The sequence below is a fragment of the Danio aesculapii genome, chromosome 3, assembly GCF_903798145.1.
Source record: "Danio aesculapii chromosome 3, fDanAes4.1, whole genome shotgun sequence".
In the NCBI taxonomy this organism is placed as follows: domain Eukaryota; kingdom Metazoa; phylum Chordata; class Actinopteri; order Cypriniformes; family Danionidae; genus Danio; species Danio aesculapii.
In genome coordinates this window covers 40,949,266-40,969,275 of record NC_079437.1, presented here as the reverse complement: position 1 = coordinate 40,969,275, position 20,010 = coordinate 40,949,266, and the positions used below count along the sequence as shown (strand labels likewise).

The 20,010-nt window shown below is 35.3% G+C and overlaps 1 protein-coding gene across 3 annotated transcripts in view; it reads left to right on the top strand.

The window, feature by feature from the left end:
- The first annotated feature begins 5,339 nt into the window (after nucleotides 1-5,339).
- cacna1ha (calcium channel, voltage-dependent, T type, alpha 1H subunit a) overlaps nucleotides 5,340-20,010 on the top strand; it is a 114,035-nt gene continuing 99,364 nt past the window's right edge. For 2 of the 3 annotated variants that reach the window (XM_056453998.1, XM_056453997.1), the window contains exons 1-3: nucleotides 5,340-5,447; nucleotides 9,188-9,321; nucleotides 9,659-9,756. In XM_056453998.1, the coding sequence (XP_056309973.1) occupies nucleotides 5,355-5,447; nucleotides 9,188-9,321; nucleotides 9,659-9,756 (325 nt within the window). In that variant the 5' untranslated portion in view covers nucleotides 5,340-5,354. The remainder of the gene's footprint in view (nucleotides 5,448-9,187; nucleotides 9,322-9,658; nucleotides 9,757-20,010) is intronic. The other variant, XM_056453996.1, reaches the window with a different exon arrangement.

Below are 20,010 nucleotides of genomic sequence, written 5' to 3'. Positions count from 1 at the left end.
TCGGCAAAGGGCCTTGGAATCGAACTCAGGTCACCAGGATCACTATGGTGCTATATGTCGGCGCACATAATCACTAGACTATTGGCACCTACAAAATTCTGAAATATTATTACAGTTTTAAACAATTGTTTTCTTACTGAATGTAGATTTTATTGTAAATGTAGATTTAATTCTAAATAATAACAAATTTAATTTATTCCTGTGATTCAAAGCTGAATTTTCTTTCTATCGTCACTCCAGTCTTAAGTGTCACATGATTCTTCAGAAATTATGAAAATATGATAATTTGCTAATCAATTATGACCAATTATTATTGGTTCAAAATCACTAATAATGATTTATACAATCATCAGTGCTGACATTTTTTTTATTTGCTTCATAGTATCCTGGAAACCTTCATTCACTTTATTCTAAATTGTTTGATTAAAAAAAGAAAGTTAAAATAAAAATAACAATAATAATAATAATAATAATAATAATAATAATAATAATAATAATAATAATAATAATAATATATTAATTATAATGTAAAATATGGTAAAAAATCTGTTATTTTTAACACATTCAAAATAATATTTGCATATTCAAAGTCATTGGAAATAATAACAAATGCTAAAAGGCATGCAGTCATTTTGATTGTTTTGGCCATTCAATGTATTTTTTTGTAATTTATTAAAATAGAAGGACATATACCCACATTTAGGAAAAGTCAGAATACTATAGTTATATGGATTTTGTTTTAACAAAGTTACCAATTTACCAAATTTTAAAACAGTCAAAATGCCTCCTGTAGTTCTATAATGTTAAGAACTCCAAAAAAATCATAATTGTTTTGTGCCTTTAATTGTCCAGTTCAGTAAATGTCTATGAGCAAGTTTAATTACACTAATCTCAAATTTACATCTCAGTATGTACAGTTGAAGTCAGAATTTTTAGCCACCCTTTGAATTTTTTCTTTTTTAAATATTTCCCAATTGTTTTCTTCTGGAGAGAGTCTTATTTGTTTTATTTCGGCTAGAATAAAAGCAGTGTTTAATATTTAAAAAAATATTTTAAGGTCAAAATTATTAGCCCCTTTAAGCTATATTTTTTCGATAGTCTACAGAACAAACCATCCTCATACAATAACTTGCCTAATTACCCTAACCTGCCTAGTTAACCTAGTTAAGCCTTTAAATGTCACTTTAAGCTGTATAGAAGTGTCTTGAAAAATATCTAGTCAAATATTATTTACTGTCATCATGGCAAAGTTAAAATAAATCAGTTATTAGAAATTAGTTATTCAAACTATAATGGTTAGTGTGCTGAAAAGATTCTGTTAAACAAAAATTGGGGGAGTTTTCAATAACATAGTAGAAAAGAGAAAAGAACAGTGGAATTTCCAGTAGAGGAAAGAAAACAAAAACAATCTTCACAATGGTTGGCTTTCCATGACATTTGCCTTCTCTCATAAACTGGCTCGACTGGTGGTTGGAAAAATCTTATTTTAGTTCTAATGCGTTTCCATTTACCTTTTAAGGGGATGGACAGAAGGCAGAACAGGAGAACTGGCCAGTTCATTTCATGAGAATAGCCTATTATTTATGAAGTGACAGATTATCAATTTAAGTCGCTCAGACTGTAGATCGAGATTGAGAATCGCAGTTTATCGTCCACCACGAGTTGCCCTCAGTGTCCATCAGATCTCTTCACCTCTGGCATGACTTATTAAAGTCCAGTCCATTTCCCTACTTCTCCCTGGTGAGCAAAACAATCCAAGTAAAAAAAAAAAGACATGGGATTTTGGACCATCGAAGCACGATTGAGGCGTGATCTCTGCTCTGGCATCTAAAAAAACACCAATCAAAGTATTCCACTGGGTAGCCACTCTCTATCTGGGGAAATCATGTCCAACCCTAATTTCCTCCATTGTGTACCAGCTGAATAGAAATCCTTAACACTACTTCAAAAGGGTCTTTTTTTCTCTCCTTTACACCTTTTTTTGCCGTTTGTGAATCTCCGACAGACACAAAGTGACTTGGAAATCCTCAGGGTTCATCGCAGGCACCTGATAAGTCAGTGAGGGAACACAACATTTGGACGGCCACAATCCCAGGCTCTGTGATGGCTTATGGAAATGAGCACTATTCAAATTTCTCATTTGTGTGTAGCATAGCAAGTGCCCATCATTTGCCCCATTTGGATGAGCAGACCTGCATAAAACATGAGTCAGATGAAACAAGGCTGTCATTTTCAGCCCTGAGAAAGCTGATTGTGCCCTTGGAGGGTTTAAGCTCAGATGTTTTAAAGATAGGGGGTGAGCAGAGCCGGGTGATCAGAGATGGTCTGCTGTCCATAAGGGCCCCCATGGGTGTTGTTGGTGGTGATTCGGGGTGCCCGCAGATGTGTGACGGCCGCTGGGTATGACGGATACGTTGGTGGTGATGTTCAGTGTTGCGGACAGTGCCAGCGGAGGTGCTGATAGGTCATGGTTGGTAACAGCAGCTTGTTCAGGCCTCGTCGCTGGCAGATCTTATGCCATCTGACATCTCAGACAGCAGTGCAACCAATAGCCATGCAGCTGAAACAGACATAACCCTGTTCCTGTTGTACTCACTAAATATTTCAGCACATCGGCAGTGAGAAGAACATTTTATGCCTACTTGGATCCTTGATGTGCCTGCAATGGCTGTATAGTTTATTGATGGCATATGCATTAGTCTTTCACTGGTTATAAAATGATGGAAAAGTTTTAGTGCACCTTCCTTAAAACTAGGCCTTTATGCACTACCATTCCGAAGTTTGAAGTGAGATTAAGAAATTAAGACTTTATACTTAAAGGTTCAAGACACCCTGGAGTACTATTTTGAGATTTTAACAGATTTGTGTGTGTTGAGCGTCATTTAAGACAACGTTAGCACCTTTTAGCTTTAATTGTGGGGGGGAAATGGATCATTTGGAGCTTTTGTCCGCTAATTTCATCTTCTGGGTTGAAAATCATTATTGGGGCAGGATCAAAATTGGTGACGTAGCACGCATCTGCTAGAGGAGTGATGATTTGTCGGTTTCTGTATGTGCTTTCCAATGACAGACTAATATGGACAGACCACAAACCTACCAAACTGTGAGACAGTGCACGGCATGCAGTATTTAGCCGTTAAGGCTTAAATGTGTTTGTTTCTGTATGATCCATGGGGTTTGTTGCATGGCTTTTTCTGTGATGCTGCCAGGGCCGCCGATACAGCCAACCTGTTTGTGTGCAGAAAGCATTTATGTATGGAGAGCTGTACGAGGATTGGAAAATGGCAGTCTTTTATCAGTTGAGTTTGTTACCATTCAGACACGCCGCTGTGCTGCTGTGTTTAAAATGTTTAAAATCATACAGATTACTGGCAGGCCTAAAGGTTGAAATAGATAGAGCAAGAGACCTGCTGCACTGCTCCACTGTGTCTGCATTCAGACCAAAGGATTCAGGAGGAAAGAAGTCCTCCTCATTTATAGAGTTTATATTAACATGATTATCTTTATAATGATATAACAAATTGTGGTTATATATTATTTGAAATTACGTATCAGCATTAAATTACCAACTGTTTTACCAACTTTTTTTTTATATTGAGCTGGTGAGACAACTGACAAAAGCAATTCTGTATCCCCTGCTCTATCGGCCATACCCACTCCTCGTTCTGCTCACAGTGCTCCACGCCCATCATGAAGCATTTTTTGAAAAAATTCCGAGGTAGACTTAAAAAGCGGGGGTTCATGACCCTTTAATGAATAGTTCAGTAAAAATGTATAAATTGAGCAAAAGTGACACTACAGACATGCACAGTTGTTTTATAATGTTACAAAAGGTATTTATTTTAAATAAATGTTTTTGACTGAAAAAACCTTTTTACAAAAAAAATCTTAAATAAATATTTCAAAATTTTAAATTATACATTTTGACCACCCTACTACAGTATATACATACTTCACGTACAAACATTTCACATTCAATGTAATCTTAATTTTTTCAAATAAATTATGACCATATACCTTAATATATATATATATATATATATATATATATATATATATATCTATATATATATATATATATATATATATATATATATATATATATATATATATATATATATATATGTGTGTGTGTGTGTGTGTGTGTGTGTGTGTGTATATATATATATACAGTGCTCAGCATAATTGAGTACAGCCCATTTTGAAAATGAATATTTTTCTCCATTTCTCAGTGAATATAGGCAATGTATTTGGTGCATTTAAACAAAACAGATTCATTAAACATATATATTTATTAAAATACTATTTTAGTCACTAAACATATTTAGAAATTGAAAGATGATACAATTAAATTCAAGCAAAGTATTGCAAATAAATTACAACCTACAAAATTTCAATAATTTTTTTTTTTTTTTTGCTTTTCTTGATTTTTCCTCTTTTTAAAATTTGTATTTAATATTTTTCTATAACATATACATTTGTGTGAACTAGTCTTTGGACCATTATCGTAAGTTATTTTGTTAGATAAGCTCCAGATTTAGCTTCAGTACTGACTAATCTAATGTATATGCACAAATAAAATATTGTATAGCTTCCTATTTAAAATGTGTCAAAAACCTCTAAGCTATTTAATTCAGTAATTTCACTTTTATGGGAAAGAATAGGTTATTTTCATCACTTTTAACATGAAATAACTGAACATAAACTTAAGAGGCTGCAAAAAATGCTCATTGTAGAAAGACAATTCTAGATGGCACTCATTAGTTTGTAATATTTGTTTCTAAACATATAAGCAATTATAATTTTAATTATAATTTTTCCAGTAAATGTCCTGTCCTAAAATAATTAATTTCATTTGTGTATGTGGTTAGACTTCCAGAACTTTAACCAATATTACTTTATTTTCATCTGATTTTAGTTTCACCGCTATATTTGTGCTTTGACTTTAAGGAATCATACAATTAAAATGAAATGAGGAAAAAAAGGACCTTCATTTAGTTAAACTGTAAATAATAGGCTTTGCCTTCTTAATCATGCTTTGGTAGTTTAATTAAAAATCAGTCAGAAGGAAGGAAGGACCATTTTGCACTAATGTCCTTCAATTTCTTTTTGCAAATCCATATTTGTTTGCTCTGTTTTGTTAAACTCATTTGCTCTAATTAAGGGATCAACAAAATCAATACTTGTGTTTACTGTCTATGTAACTTTATGCTCCATGGAGACACATTTATGTGTATTAGACTAAAGGCAGTTGAAAAACTGTACACCAAACTGAATGTATGATCTCTGTGATGTGTACTGTGTATAAATGTATATTTCCTTGACTCTTGTGCACATGGTTCGAGCATGTAAGCATGCTGGTGATTCTGCTGAACTGTGTGACTCTGGGCATGTATCAGCCATGTGAGGACCTCAAGTGCCAGTCTGAGTGGTGTATCGTCCTGCAGGTAAGCCATTCTCCATTACATTATGAAAGAAGAGCTTCAAACATTTGTTCTGAAATAGGGTATTCCCTTAAAGCATTTGGAGTTAATTGGAGTTAATTAACATCAAACCAAATGGATTTGAAGATGTTGTAGTTTCAGGGTGATTATAAGCTCAAGCTGCTGTTCTCACTGCATGTTGTTTAACTGCATGACATAGATGGATTTGTACTAAAATAACAAAAAAATAAGGTTTAAAAACTAAATCAAGTTTTTAACAAGCAACAAAACAGCTTTATGTTTTTAATTAGAATGTTTATTTAAGCATACAAAATATTAATAGTGTTATTACATTATTAACATTATTATCAGAAAACACCAATGTCAGCTTGGATAACAATCCAAATTTTGTACGAAATAAACTGCCCAAATATACGAATTAATTGTCATTTTAAATCTCTATTCTTTGCTTATAAGCAATACATTTGTATCCTTACAAATACAATTTCGCATGACCATTTTTGACAATTCTCTTATATATATATATATATATATATTTTCATAAGTAGAGAATAAGTTTAATTTTTAACTGTTATGAATGCTGAATGATGATTAAATATTATTTCACTCATTTTTTAAGTTGTATTTACATTTACATAATGTAGTTGGAATTAATATGCTTTCTGTGTAATTTAATTTAATTTAATTTAATTTAATTTAATTTAATTTAATTTAATTTAATTTAATTTAATTTAATTTAATTTAATTTAATTTAATTTAATTTACATAAAAACATTAATAGTATCCCAATAAAAAAATAACTATATGGATCAAATATCTATATACTTTTTGGGACAGACTTCACCAATCTCGAATCTCTGTTTTTAGGACTGTCCCACAACAGAGTTGGCGTTTAGCCCATGTTTTGTGGCACGCACAGGTTTAGGGGTCACTGGAACCTTTGCCAGATATCATAAACTGAGGCATTTTTCTTGTGTAATTTTGTAATTCTCTATAATTCTCCCCACAGTCCCACCAAAGCCGACAAACCGGGTTGTACAGTATATATGGTACTACTGTGGGAAAATTCTGTGTCCAAAAGAGCCTGACATCAGCACGAACAGGATTTAGGAGATCAGGTCGACTGAGGCCAGAGCTGAAAATAATACACTACATGAATCATAGCTGATCTTCTCACTCTCTCCCTGTAAACCACTTAAATGGTGCCCGATTTATACATGTTCAGAAGTTCTTTGCCTCTGATTTACATTTTTCCAGCAACAGGAATGGGAATCTGTGCTCCCTAAAAAGACGCAGTGATAGTAAAAAAAACAACTTTGTGTCCACTCATAAAACTTTTGTATTCCCCCAAGAAACTTTGTTCTCACTCACATTTTTTTGTGATGGAAAAGAGTATTTTTGTGGGTGGACAAACAGTATTTTAAAGCATTTGTAAAGAAATGTTGTCGTGTTATGAGTGAATGTTAGTGTTTTAAATTCCTTTTAAAATGCTACATTTATCTGTGGAAGTGTCTCAGGGGGGTACTTTTTTCTTTCAAAAAAAGAACATTTTAAATAGCTGTTCTGGCTAAGTGGTAAACTGTTCAACTATTATACCAAATGTTTTGAGTAAAAATTAAATGTTTAATCAAGAACACAATATTTTTTTGGATGCAATGCAATATTTGTTGAGCATTAAATAGATTTTTTTCTTTGCAACGTCATTGGGGGAAATTAATACTCTTCTGCTGTAAACCACTAAAAGTATCCTCAGACTCAAATGCATACACTAAACATATTTATCTCAGTTTTTTTTCTTCCAACAACAGGAACAGGAATTTGCATAGAACTCATAAAAGAACAAAGTGATAGGACAAAAATAAGATGGGAGAAATATGACCCGTGACTAGTGCTTATAATTCCCTCATAAAACCTTTGTATAAAAGGTTATAAAAACACATAAAAAGTAGTGCAGTCAATTGATTAAAATAAGTTAATTTAATTAAAACTAATTAATCGCACATTTTTTTCGCAATTAATCACGATTAATAGCTATTAAAAGACTGAAACTTGTAATTTTGGCTATTCAAATGTAAAATGTAAATTAATGTAAACTTGAGACAAGGAAACTATTTAAATTTAAAATACAATTGTTTACTAGAATTTTTGTTTAACTTGTAATACAGATTTCTTCATGTAAACAACAGACCTGCAGTGCACGCACGAAGGCAACACTTGCAGTACAGTGAATGCAGCAAGCGACTCTCTTCAGATTCATCAACACGCGTGGTGGCGGGCATTAAATTTGCTTAAACTAAGTGTTCTAAAATATGCCTATATTTTACAAGCAAGGATTCTGACATGGCAAAATGAAGCAGATGCTTTGCAAACGTTGCGTGTAAAGGGAATATGTCAAACTTTATGAATCATTTGAGGGCACATGGAATCAACTTTTTTTATTATTATAATTTTTTTAATGCCCAAGTTCTGCTGGTTGATGCATGTGGCGAATTTTCCTTGCTAATTTTAAGCCAATTGCAATCGTTGGTTTAGATTCACTTTGGAATTCTCCACAACTCTTTCAGAGCTCGGGGGATCAGAGTGAGCGCTCCTACTTGGCCCCACCCCCTTGATCCAACATGGAATCAACTTAAAGGCAGAGGGATGCACTGTCTTGACAGCTTGTGACATCATCTGGCACTTTCGTTGACTACAAGGACACCAGTACTTAGATTTTATTATGATTAGGAAAATATTCTGATTAAGAGTCTGCCATGTAAACAGCGATTTTTGATTACCTTAAAGGACCACAGACACCCGCGTCATGAAATGCGTTTTTTCTTTCCACTTGGCGTTCGGTATGAAATTCCATTAAAACAACACTCTTCAACCAGTCCTTACACATCATATTCTCATCCAATAGCTCATTTTGTTACAGGGGCATGAACAACATGTTGCTGAATGAAAGTGAAACTGCCAAACTGTAGTTAAAGTCGATAAATTAAAAATGAACCACCTGAAATTACATGAAACTCTAAGAAACGTAGATACCCTGGTGACGCAATGACGTCGTTTTATACTGAAACTTTCCATCTAAAAGTCCTTTCTTGGTTTTACCCATATTTCTTTGCATGTTGAACACACATTGGCCACAACAGGTAAATAAAAAAACTGCAACTACGTTAATTGCATTATTTATTTATTTTTTAATGTGTTAAATATTTAAAACTAAAATTTGTGAGTGAATACAGTATTTGCTTGAGAATGCAAAAGTTTTGTGAGCTTTACTTTCCCAGTACTGGGTTGCGGCTGGTAGGGCATCTGCTACATAAAACATATGCTGGAATAGTTGGCAGTTGGTGGTCTTTGAAATAGAGATTAAGCCGAAGGAAAATTAATGAATGAATGAAAAAGAATGCAAATATGTTAGTATTTGAGAACTCTTGGCAGGACACAATATTTTTGTGAGAGAAACAAAAAAAAATTGGTGAGGGAATGAAATTTTGTACTTTTGATGAAATGAAACTCAGTACTTTGTGAAAAATTATGCAAAAGTTTTGATAACAAATTAGTAGTTTTTTAGAGAGCTCTAAATAAATGAAAGTGAATGCCTAATGAAAGGAATATATCTAGGATATGCAGTACTTGAACACGAAAATATTGAAATACAACTGCGGTCCCCGTGATCTCATGTTCTGCCTCTTACATTACATAAGATGTCTGTCCTGCTACATAATACAAATGAATGTGATCTTTTTCCGCAGGCGTTTGATGACTGCATCTTCGCCTTCTTCGCTGTGGAGATGGTCATCAAAATGATCGCCCTAGGGATTTTTGGAATAAATGGTTATCTTGGCGACACGTGGAACCGCCTGGACTTCTTCATTGTCATGGCAGGGTGAGGAATCCTGTCTCTTTTCTCACTTGTCACTCATCCATTCAGCCATTATCACCACAGCAAAGCTAGTCAAGAGAGACCCGCCACTCCATTTACAGGCCATCAGATGGGAAATAGATTTCCCAGCGCTCTGATTCATTTACCATTTAAAAAAAACATCTCCCTAGTTGTTTAAATTGACCTTTTAAATGACACACAATTGATGAACGCATCAAGACCTCTCTTTTAAAACCACGTTTCTTTCATTACCCTTAGGTAAGATTGACAAAATGAAAGGTTATAGAGATTGGTCTTTAGTGTTTGATTCCTGTGGTGTGTTTCCTCTGCTCTGCTTCAGGATGATGGAGTATTCACTGGACGGTCATAACGCCAGCCTGTCAGCCATCCGGACTGTGCGAGTGCTCAGGCCCCTGCGAGCCATCAACAGAGTGCCCAGTAAGTGACTTTCAAGCTGGAAATTCTAATAAATTGAGGGATTTATTTGAGATTAATTGGTTTGGTGGCATATGTGATTTGATCCAATTGATCAATCGAGTTATTCACTACTTATTTTGTTCACTAAGGTGTTGATGATAAAGTGAGCTGTTAGAATCATAAAAGAAAGAGAGTAGATGGACAGTAAGTACAAGTACAACCCACTGAAAACAGCAAACACAACTAATATCCATGCTAACGATGTGTTGAGGGGACTGAAACATGTTTTCATGCTTGTACATTATGGAGAGAAGTAGAACGTGTGCATTGCCTCTATCAGGCTCATTAGTGACATCTCTTTTGATCTCATCTTAAGAGTTGACAGTAACAGATTCCAATTGCAAATAGCACACTTGAAATGAACTCTGGACCTTTTATCTGCTCATTGTAATTGGGATAATGAGAGAATAACATACACTTGGCCATGGAACAGCTGATTGTCCCATTACTTTTGGTCCCTTAACAAGTTGGAGGCACTTATGCAAAATGTTGTAACTCCTACAGTGTTCAACTGATTTTGATGTAAATACCCTCAAATTAAAACTGATAAGCAGTTAACACAGAGATCTCCTGTGTCACCTGTGTAGAGCACACTCAGAATTGCAAAATGTTTTCCAAGTATTATGACGTGCTTATAAAAAGGTGTCTGGTTTATATGGAGAGGAAAGTGTGTGTCATCTACATGTGGTTTGTCAAGCCCACCGACCTGCGTGAAGCACACTAAAGGAGGTCGCACACAAGATGACATGACAACATGACAGTTGGAAATAATGCACACCTAACATTCACATGATATTTAATATGAAACTATTCAGATGCCGCTCTGTGGTCCGGCAGAAATATGGTACCCTGATAGAAATCTTTTATTAGAAGTCTAAAATGCATGGCGCTGCATGGCACATTGTGGAAAGGTGCCGAACATCCCATCCGGTGTGTGCTTTTTATTTCGCATGTTTTTTCCAGAAACATAAAAGTGCTTATTAGAAAGTGTCTGGTTCATACGGAGAGGGGAGAGTGTGTCCTACATGTTGTTTGTCAACCATAGTCACCAGTGTGGAGCATAGCTATAGTATATGGTGCCTATAGAAGGAGTCTGGTGCATATGCAGAGGAAAGAGTGCGTCACTCATGTGCAGGACACGGATGAGTCTTTCTTGTGCATGTGTTGATCTCTTGTATACAAGTATGCTGTATGCTAAGCACTCATAAAAATATGTATACTGTGCGGGTTAGTCGAAAATAGGGCCCTGTTTATACTTAGTATTAAGCTGCATCTTCTTCAATCAAGTTACTAGTGGATGGCACTAAATATTGGTGGTAAAGGAGTCTTATATATTTTGAGAATGACCAATATATACTGTACCAATAATTTACACATAAAACTGTATAAATAGAGAATCAGAAATACATGACAGAATAATATCCTATATTAGTTTAAGAAATTATTCTAGAATATGCTATAATACTCAATTCATAAAGTATATTTAATTGATTTCACTGCTTTAATATTTGCTCATACTGTAAAGATGTTCGCCAAAAAAGGAGTACATCATATTTAGTTTTTATAGAGTGTAAAATTTGTTAATTATATAAGCTTTTTCCAAAATACTAAAAAGAACATTTAGAAAAAGCCAACATAGACCTGACACCCACCCATCGACCTCCCTTGTTAGTGGACAAAAGAGACAGATTTAAATGGTAATGATAAACAACATTGTGTCTCCATTGTCTCAGTCAGATTTGATTTTGACCAAAATGCATCTGTGGGTGTGTGTATGTGTGTGAGTTCTCCTTGAAAGAAACCAAACAGCTATTATGTTCCAAAAACCATCTTAAAGCACCTGAGTCTGCCGTGACCTGTTTTTTTTCCAGCAGGGTGATCTTTGGCTGCTGATGCCACCCAAAGCCATTGTTATGTGAGCTTTCATCTGTGATGAAAGGAGAAAACAGATGCCTGATCTATGACTTGTGAAGCAGAGATCATTTCAGCTATTCTCATGATGAGCCTGTGCGCAAGAAAGACAACTTACAGAACACACTAGTCCATAAATTAGCCAGCCGAACAAGTCCCACAGACTGAGAGAGGCGTATTTCTTTCTGTAATGAGCCTCTGTGTGGCAGACTGACAGATATATTTGATCTCCTAGATCCTTGTCTGTAAGAAAAACAATGAGTGCTATAATGTGAGCCATAAGTCAGAGGCCTAATAAAGTTAACACTGAGTCCTCTTTGCCTTTTGTTACTGTCAACTGACTTTTACAAAGCCAAGTATCCTTTAAATACATTGCTTTTATAAAGTTATGGTGCACAAACATATCAAATATTTTTGAAAGAATTTTCTAAAGTCTGAGACACACCAAGCTAATGGCAAAAAACAAGCGGCGACAAAAAATGACTTGTGTTGTCTCCTCTAGCCCAGTGTTTCTCAACCCTGACAAGGCACACCAACAGTCCACATTTTCAACCTTTCCCTAATCAAACACACCTGAATCAACTCATCAGAACATCAGAAGAGGCTCCAAAACCTAAAGTTAATGGGTCAGATAAGAGAAACACCGAAATATGTACTGTTAGTGTGCCTCCAGGAACAGGGTTGGGAAACACTGCTCTAGCCAACTGCATCTGGTTCCATCTGGACCAAAAAGCTGCATGTGAACACACCAAACAGACAGCAGTCGACTGAAATGAGAATAAAAATTCTGCACCTGCACCAGAGCATATATATTTCCATATGCACAGGTAACATTAGTCTGTATTGCCATTTCACAAAAGGCAACCTAAGATGGCCGAGAGAACAATGCACAACTATTCAAGAAAGCACATGCAATTACAAAAAAAAACAGCAACTAAGAAAAGATCTTTTTAAACAGTTTGACAAACCTTGTTGCAAATTTTCACAATACAATCGAATTAAGGAAATGCACTTCTGACAACACAAACAAATTTAAAAAATGAGCTGCAATTTCTCACAACACATGCAAATAGTTTTTAAATTATCATGTTAAATATAATTTATGTTAAAAATATAAGCAATGTTAAAAATAATGTTTTTGGGTCCCCTAGGAACATTTCTGTTGTGTTTTAAGAAATTGCAGTGCATTTTTAAAATTTGTTTGCACTGTGAGAATTTGAATTATTAACTATAATAAAAACAACATAGGCTCATTCTGAAAACGTAGGCCTAGATACATTTCTGAAGATTGCAAATTATGTAGCCAGAGGTTTGTATGGCTGCATTTCGTCTTTAAAACGAACGATATGAGGTGGTATGACGCCGTTCATTTTTGCGCTTACCAGCTGACAACTTAACTTCGTGTGGACGTGTGGATGCAGTTGACTACTACGACGGAATTCGAGTGTGGTGAAGAACGGTTCCAGAAAGCGGGTAATACAAAAACAGAAACAAAAAAATAAAATAAACAAGTAAATAACAAGGTGAGAATGTGGTAAAATCTGAAAACGTTTTTCTCGATTGCTTTTTAAAACTGTCTGGGTTTAGGGAAGTCGGCGGGTTGGTCAATCAGTGCTTTTGAAAACACTATTGGTTGGGTTTAGGTAAGGAGGAGGGTGGGTCAGTCGACCGATCAGTCAGACAGTCAGTGAGTCGACAGCGGCCTCTGGTGTATTTACGTAAGAACAGCAGGCACGAATGGCACTCGTGAAAGTAATTTGAGATCTCAAAAAGCGTACACAGTGACTTCTGGCAGATTTGCGAAAACAAAAACTGCAATAAAACATAGCTCCTGGGATGTATTTGGCACTCTCCAGAAATTTATATAGTGGTATGTTTTCAGAATGAGCCTGGGTTGGATAAATACATAACGTAAAGCTATGCGATTGCTAGTTGTTTTATTTTCAATAATAAGGTAAACTCTCTACCGGTGCTTACAGTATGGCCAAATGTCATGCAATATGATATCAAACTCACATTAGAAATACATAAAAATGTCATAGAGCATAAGCAGAAACTTGTGGTTTCATGACATGAAAATGTAAAAATACTACTTTGAGAAAAAGGGTGTTCTTAGGGTGTTCGATTCTTTGCTTTAAGGCAAATTGAATAAAATAAGTAAAAAATCAGAAACCATATTTTATTTCAATGTAATATAAAAATGTACTTCGAATGAAAGATGCAGTAGTTTGACTGTCTTCAGTGTCACATGATCCTTCAGAAATCATTTTAATATGCATGCTCATTCGTTGCTGAAGAAACGTTTCTTATTATCATTGTTAAAAATGTTATCATTGTTATTATTGTTCTCCCCAATATTTCTTAGACACGATGATATATTCAATTCTTTTGTACAATTTATTGCATTAATTGCTGAATAAAAGCTTTTCTTTTAAAAAAATATATCTAGAAGGCTGACAAGAGTAATGCATTAATTTCTGCCATTGAACATAATTAACGCAGAATCTATTTAATCCATTCAACAACAAAAAAGCATAAAAAATTCAAAGCTGATGAAATCTCAATTCTGCATAAAAATTGAGAAATGGAAATGCTTTTAGCAGAGACCTCGTGATTCTACATTTATTCATTCATTTAAGTTAATGCAGAATATTTTAGATATACACTACCGGTTAAAAGTTTGGGGTTAGTACGATTTTTAAATGTTTTAAAATAAGCTTATCCTAGCTCACCTAGACTGCATTTATCTCATCAAAAATACAGTACAAACAGTGGAAGAGCTACAATTTTTACATGGGGTGGCCAGGGGGTGGCCACTGCTATTTCAGAGTGTCCACACGCATGCACGCACACACACACACACACACAAACACACACACAAACACACTGTACTCAAATACAAAGATGCACACACACACAAACACAATGAAAGTATTTAGAAAACCCAAATCTATTTCATTACCAACATATAATACAAAATGCAATAATACACTTTATTGCATCTTAATATAAATACAATAATTTGAATACATGCAGGGCTGGACTGGGACAAGAAAAAAATCAGCCCTGGCATTTTGGGACAGAGCGGCTCACTACAATCAAAATGCTACCCATGTGTGTACGGCCTTGAATATGTTTACCAACTCCTATTCTATAAAAGCACAAAAGCCATAGGAAATAATGAGAGTTGACAAATTATAAACTTAAAAAAATTTAATTTATTATTATAATAAAATTATAATCCACACTGGAAGTCCATCTTGTGTGTGCCTGTGTGTTTTGAGGGAGCCTTTATTAAATAAAGAACATAACAAAAACTCCCTGCTGATGCACACTGTTAATGTTGATTATCAAAATAAAGTTAAACAGTCGGTGCCAATGGCGTAGTGGAAAAGTGCACCGACACATGCACTCCGGTGTTCGCGGCGACCCGGGTTCGATTCCCGCCTCGTGGTCCTATGCTGATCCTTCCCCTCTCTCTGCTCCCCACACTTTCCTGTCAATTCTCTCTACTGTCCTGTCCAAATAAAGGTGAAAACCCCTAAAAAATAATTATAAAAAAAAAAAATAAAAAAAAATAAAGTTAAATAATAAAAGCAATGTGTCAGAGACCCTTACAAATGTCTAACTCAACGGTGAAACTCAAACATAGATTAAAGATTGTATATAGTCAATCAAATAACTTAATTTAAAAAATGCAACAAATATACGTTTGGGGCAACACAGTGGCGCAGTAGGTAGCCTCAGCTCGGTCAGTTGGCATTTCTGTGTGGAGTTTGCATGTTCTCCCTGTGTTCGCGTGGGTTTCCTCCGGGTGCTCCGGTTTTCCCCACAGTCCAAAGATATACTGTAGGTATAGGTGAATTGGGTAGGCTAAATTGTCCATAGTGTATGAGTGTGAATAAGTGTGTATGGATGTTTCCCAGAGATGGGTTGTAGCTGGAAGGGCATCCGTTGCGTAAAACATATGCTGGATAAGTTGGCGGTTCATTCCGCTGTGGCGACCCAGGGACTAAGCCGAAAGGAAAATGAATGAATGAATGAATGAATATATGTTCGGTCCCGAACTATAAAACTAAATGTAGAAAATTGTATTAGTTTTGCTTAAGTTGCACACTAGGTTCATCGTGAATAAATATTTTAACCATATTGTATAAATATTATTGTAACTATATACACCTGCATTAGGCTGACGATCAAAAACAAAATGTCATAATAATCAGAGGCGATTGTCTTCTGACCAAGTGCAGTGCAAAGACATGAATGACACTCCTCATAGAGCTTGAGAAACATACAGTTCTTTAGGACCTAAATAATTTGTAAATTAAGAGTTGCTAGTTAAGGAAACAGCATGGAAGCAAGTTGCCACGGCCCTTTTGCGGGTTAAAAGTAAAAATAAAAAGGTGCACTGCAGACTCAAAAGGCAAACTCCTGCACGCTGCTTCTGCTCTCTATAAGTGCGCGTGAATCAGGCGTGACTCTCAACTATTTTGACACACTGACGTTGCACACTCACACAGAGAATATGATCAGCCCGGCCCAAAAAGTAGCCTATGTCGGTTCAGCGGCAAACTGCCCAGTCTGTCAGATGGCTAACGTTCGTCCGCCCCTGCATACATGGAATGTGCATGTAATGAAACATGAAGTTAAGTGTCTAAAGAGCGAATTGATCTCTCTAATCTCATTAAGTTAACTGATGTCGTCGGTGCCTCGTTAACTTACACAGCGGATAAACGTTCCTTAGCAAACAAACCTTATAATAAACTATAAAATGTATTACAAATATTATGTTGTGATGAATTATTATTCGTCTTACTTGAACCCATGCTCTAGTCTTCGGCTCATCACTGATTTGAAAATAGCTTGAGCAAAATTCAAAAGTCTCTTTTAGACAAATGAAATGTCAATCAGCATCCGAAACTGCCAGCAGGAAATAAAATTTTGGGGATGCCACCCAGGGTGGCCAATCAGATGTCCAGTGTACAAATTGTGAAATGTTATTGCACTATAAAATAACAGTTCAAAAGTAGTTTATTATTTAATTTAATAATATATTATTATATTAATAATATATTCCAATGATGTTTTACTTCAGTCTCATGATCCCTCAGAAATCACAATTAATTATTATTATTATTATCAATGGTAATAGTAATAAAAGCAGTAATGACTGGAATAATAATTTCATTTGAAACTACATACAATAAAAAAGCAGTTATTTTAAATTTTAATACATGTTTAACAATCAATGATGATTTAACAATCATGTTCAACAATTATTTTCTTTAAAATAACATGAAAAAATAACTGACCCCAAACTTTTGACCGTTTATATATATATATATATATATATATATATATATATATATATATATATATATATATATATATATATATATATATATATATGTATATATATATATATATATATATATGTATATATATTTTTTTTTATGGGTGCTTGTCCAGTTTTCTTTTTGCTCTAGCCATCTATCTATAGTTTATGCAGACTTTAAAAAATGTGACAACATTTACAGCGTACAGTGATTTACCCATTTGTTTTTATTTCGGCACACTAGATTTCTGACAGCCCCAGAAATGACAGATTCTCAGTACTACTAAACTAGGGAGTGAGATTTAAACTCTGAGTAAGTCTGCTGTGCCACATCAGCTTTAATGACTCTGCTGTTGCCCAGATGGAAGACGAGATACTGTGATTTATTTGTCTCGCTGGAGATTTGCCGCCAGCAGAAGTGCTTTTAGTATAGAATGATATTACTGTTTGCCAGAGTGAGTTGTGGATCTTAGTTTTTTAGTGCATGTTTGTGCCTACATTATTTTGTTATTGCCGACATGCCACCTCACACCTGAAAGCTGTAACTCAAATGCCAAACTGGAAACCCACGACAGAGTGATTCGATATCTGTTTACACAAGAGCAAGTTAGCATGGTCATCTTCTTCCACTGTGCGACCGCACCTTTCTCTAGGGGGCTCATTAGAGTGTCCCAGCGACTCCAGTGGCTCCATACTGTCTTTGGTGGGACGGATGCAAGCCATCGAGAGGATGTCCACACTCAGACAGGCCCATTTAAGGCCCCTCATCATACACTAAATTGCATCAGCCGCACACATACACACACACCCACCCCAAACACATTAGTCACTGAGATCCACCGGATGCATTGATTCTCTCTTGGGGAACTTTGCTCTATGATGTTTTCTGATGTTTTTGTGCTGTGAGTGAGAAATGCTGTTTTTTTCTGCTTTTCAACATTGTTGTGTATGAGAAAGCAGAGTGATAGACACGACTGATTCATCTGAAATAAGGCTGCAGGTTATTCATTTCGCATGAGATGTGGTGAACGTTGATGCTCTGGGGGTTTATTGATTCTGACAGTTTTATTGTGTCACTGAACTCAGCTTACATCGGACTGTCTTGATCGCTGGACCATGTGACAGTGATACGTCTGATTTACATACACATTCATGTCTGTTATGGTTTGTTGTTATTTTGACTGTCAGCTGTTTAACCCTCTGTGGTATGCAATATGATATCATTGAGGATGAAATGGTTGTTGTGATCTTCCTGGTTAATATCGGAGACTATTAGAATAGCAGTTTGCATTTTCAATATTTACTTTATTTATTTTAAGGGCACCTAGGTTACCCCTTTTTCCAGATATAATATACAGTAAGTCTTTTGTGTCTCCAGAATGTGTCTGTAAAGTTTCAGCTCAAAACACCCATCAGATTATTTATTATACCTTTCACAAGTTTATATTTTATAGCTCTTAGCATCAGCTAGCGGTTTTTTTGAACTGTGCCTTTAACACAGACAGCAAACGCGTTTATCTTTGCACTGTTTTGCATGCAAATGTGACAGGATACACATTAATCTCCACTGCTGTATGGATATCTGTTATGTTAATGTACAAAATAAACCTGATTTAACATCCACAAACTAGGATTGTCTTCTTTTATAATTGTCCTGACACGCAGCTGTGCTGATGAATTAAATCTGAAGTGAATCGCTGTAATTCTTTACACATATGCTCTGTTTTAAAACATTTTAAACTTGTGAAACTTACTCTTGATCACATTTGATGATGATTGATGATTTTAGCAAACTGAACACACCTTTTATTCCCGGTTGCTTTGCGCACTTCCTCCCTTGTTGATATAATTATACGCGTTACTACGGAGACATGTTGATATGCAGCTGTCAATCAATTTGCTGGGCGGGGGACCCGCACTCCTATGTCAAGTTGAGGTCGGTGTGAAAACTGCTCCAATTGGTCCACCGTTTTTATGTTGTTAAATTTAAAAAAAAGGACTGGGTGTGTTTATATCACCCCAATATGACGGTCTATACATTATACCTACATACCTACACATACAGTATGTCTGTCCAAACAGCTTGAAAAGTAGATTTTTCACCATAGGTGCCCTTTAATATATATTTAGTTTTATTTATGAAATATTAATTTGTTGCTTTTAGGCAACATTGTACCACACACTGGCGTTGTTATTCAGGAAAATAGAAATGTATTACTAAAATGGTCAAAGTCTTTTACAAATCAACTGAATATCTACACTAAAAAAAATTATTTGCTGCTTGTTCAAACAGCTGAATCAACACAATTATTGAATTTTTGTTGGGACAACTTAATTGTTTTTTGTTCAATCCACTTAAATTTGTTAAAGGTTAACTTAATCGATTTGTGTTGTGACAACATGAAGGAGTTGTGTGGAACCTAGCATTTTTACAGTGTAGTTTTAAATGTAATACACATTTCATTTTTAATAATGGCAGAATTTCTTACAGGTATCTAGCATTTCTTAACATTGTACCTAAACAACTATTACAAAAGCATCGAAGCAAGTTAAAACATATTAAACTGTATACACTTATTGGGCACTTTATTAGGTACACCTCTACAACTGCTCGTAACGCAAATTTCTAATCAGCCAATCACATGGCAGGAACTCAATGCATTTAGGCATGCAGACATGGGCAAGACAATCTGCTGCAGTTCAAACCGAGCATCAGAATGGTGAAGAAAGGTGATTTAAGTGACTTTGAAAGTGACATGGTTGTTGGTGCCAGATGGGCTGGTCTGAGTATTTCAGAAACTACTGATCTACTGGGATTTTCATGCACAACCATCTCTAGGGTTTTCAGAGAATGATCTGAAAAAAAGAAAATATCCAGTGAGCGGCAGTTCTGTGGGCGCAAATGCCTTGTTGATGCCAGAGGTCAGAGGAGGAGAATGACCAAACTGGTTCGAGCTGATAGAAAGGCA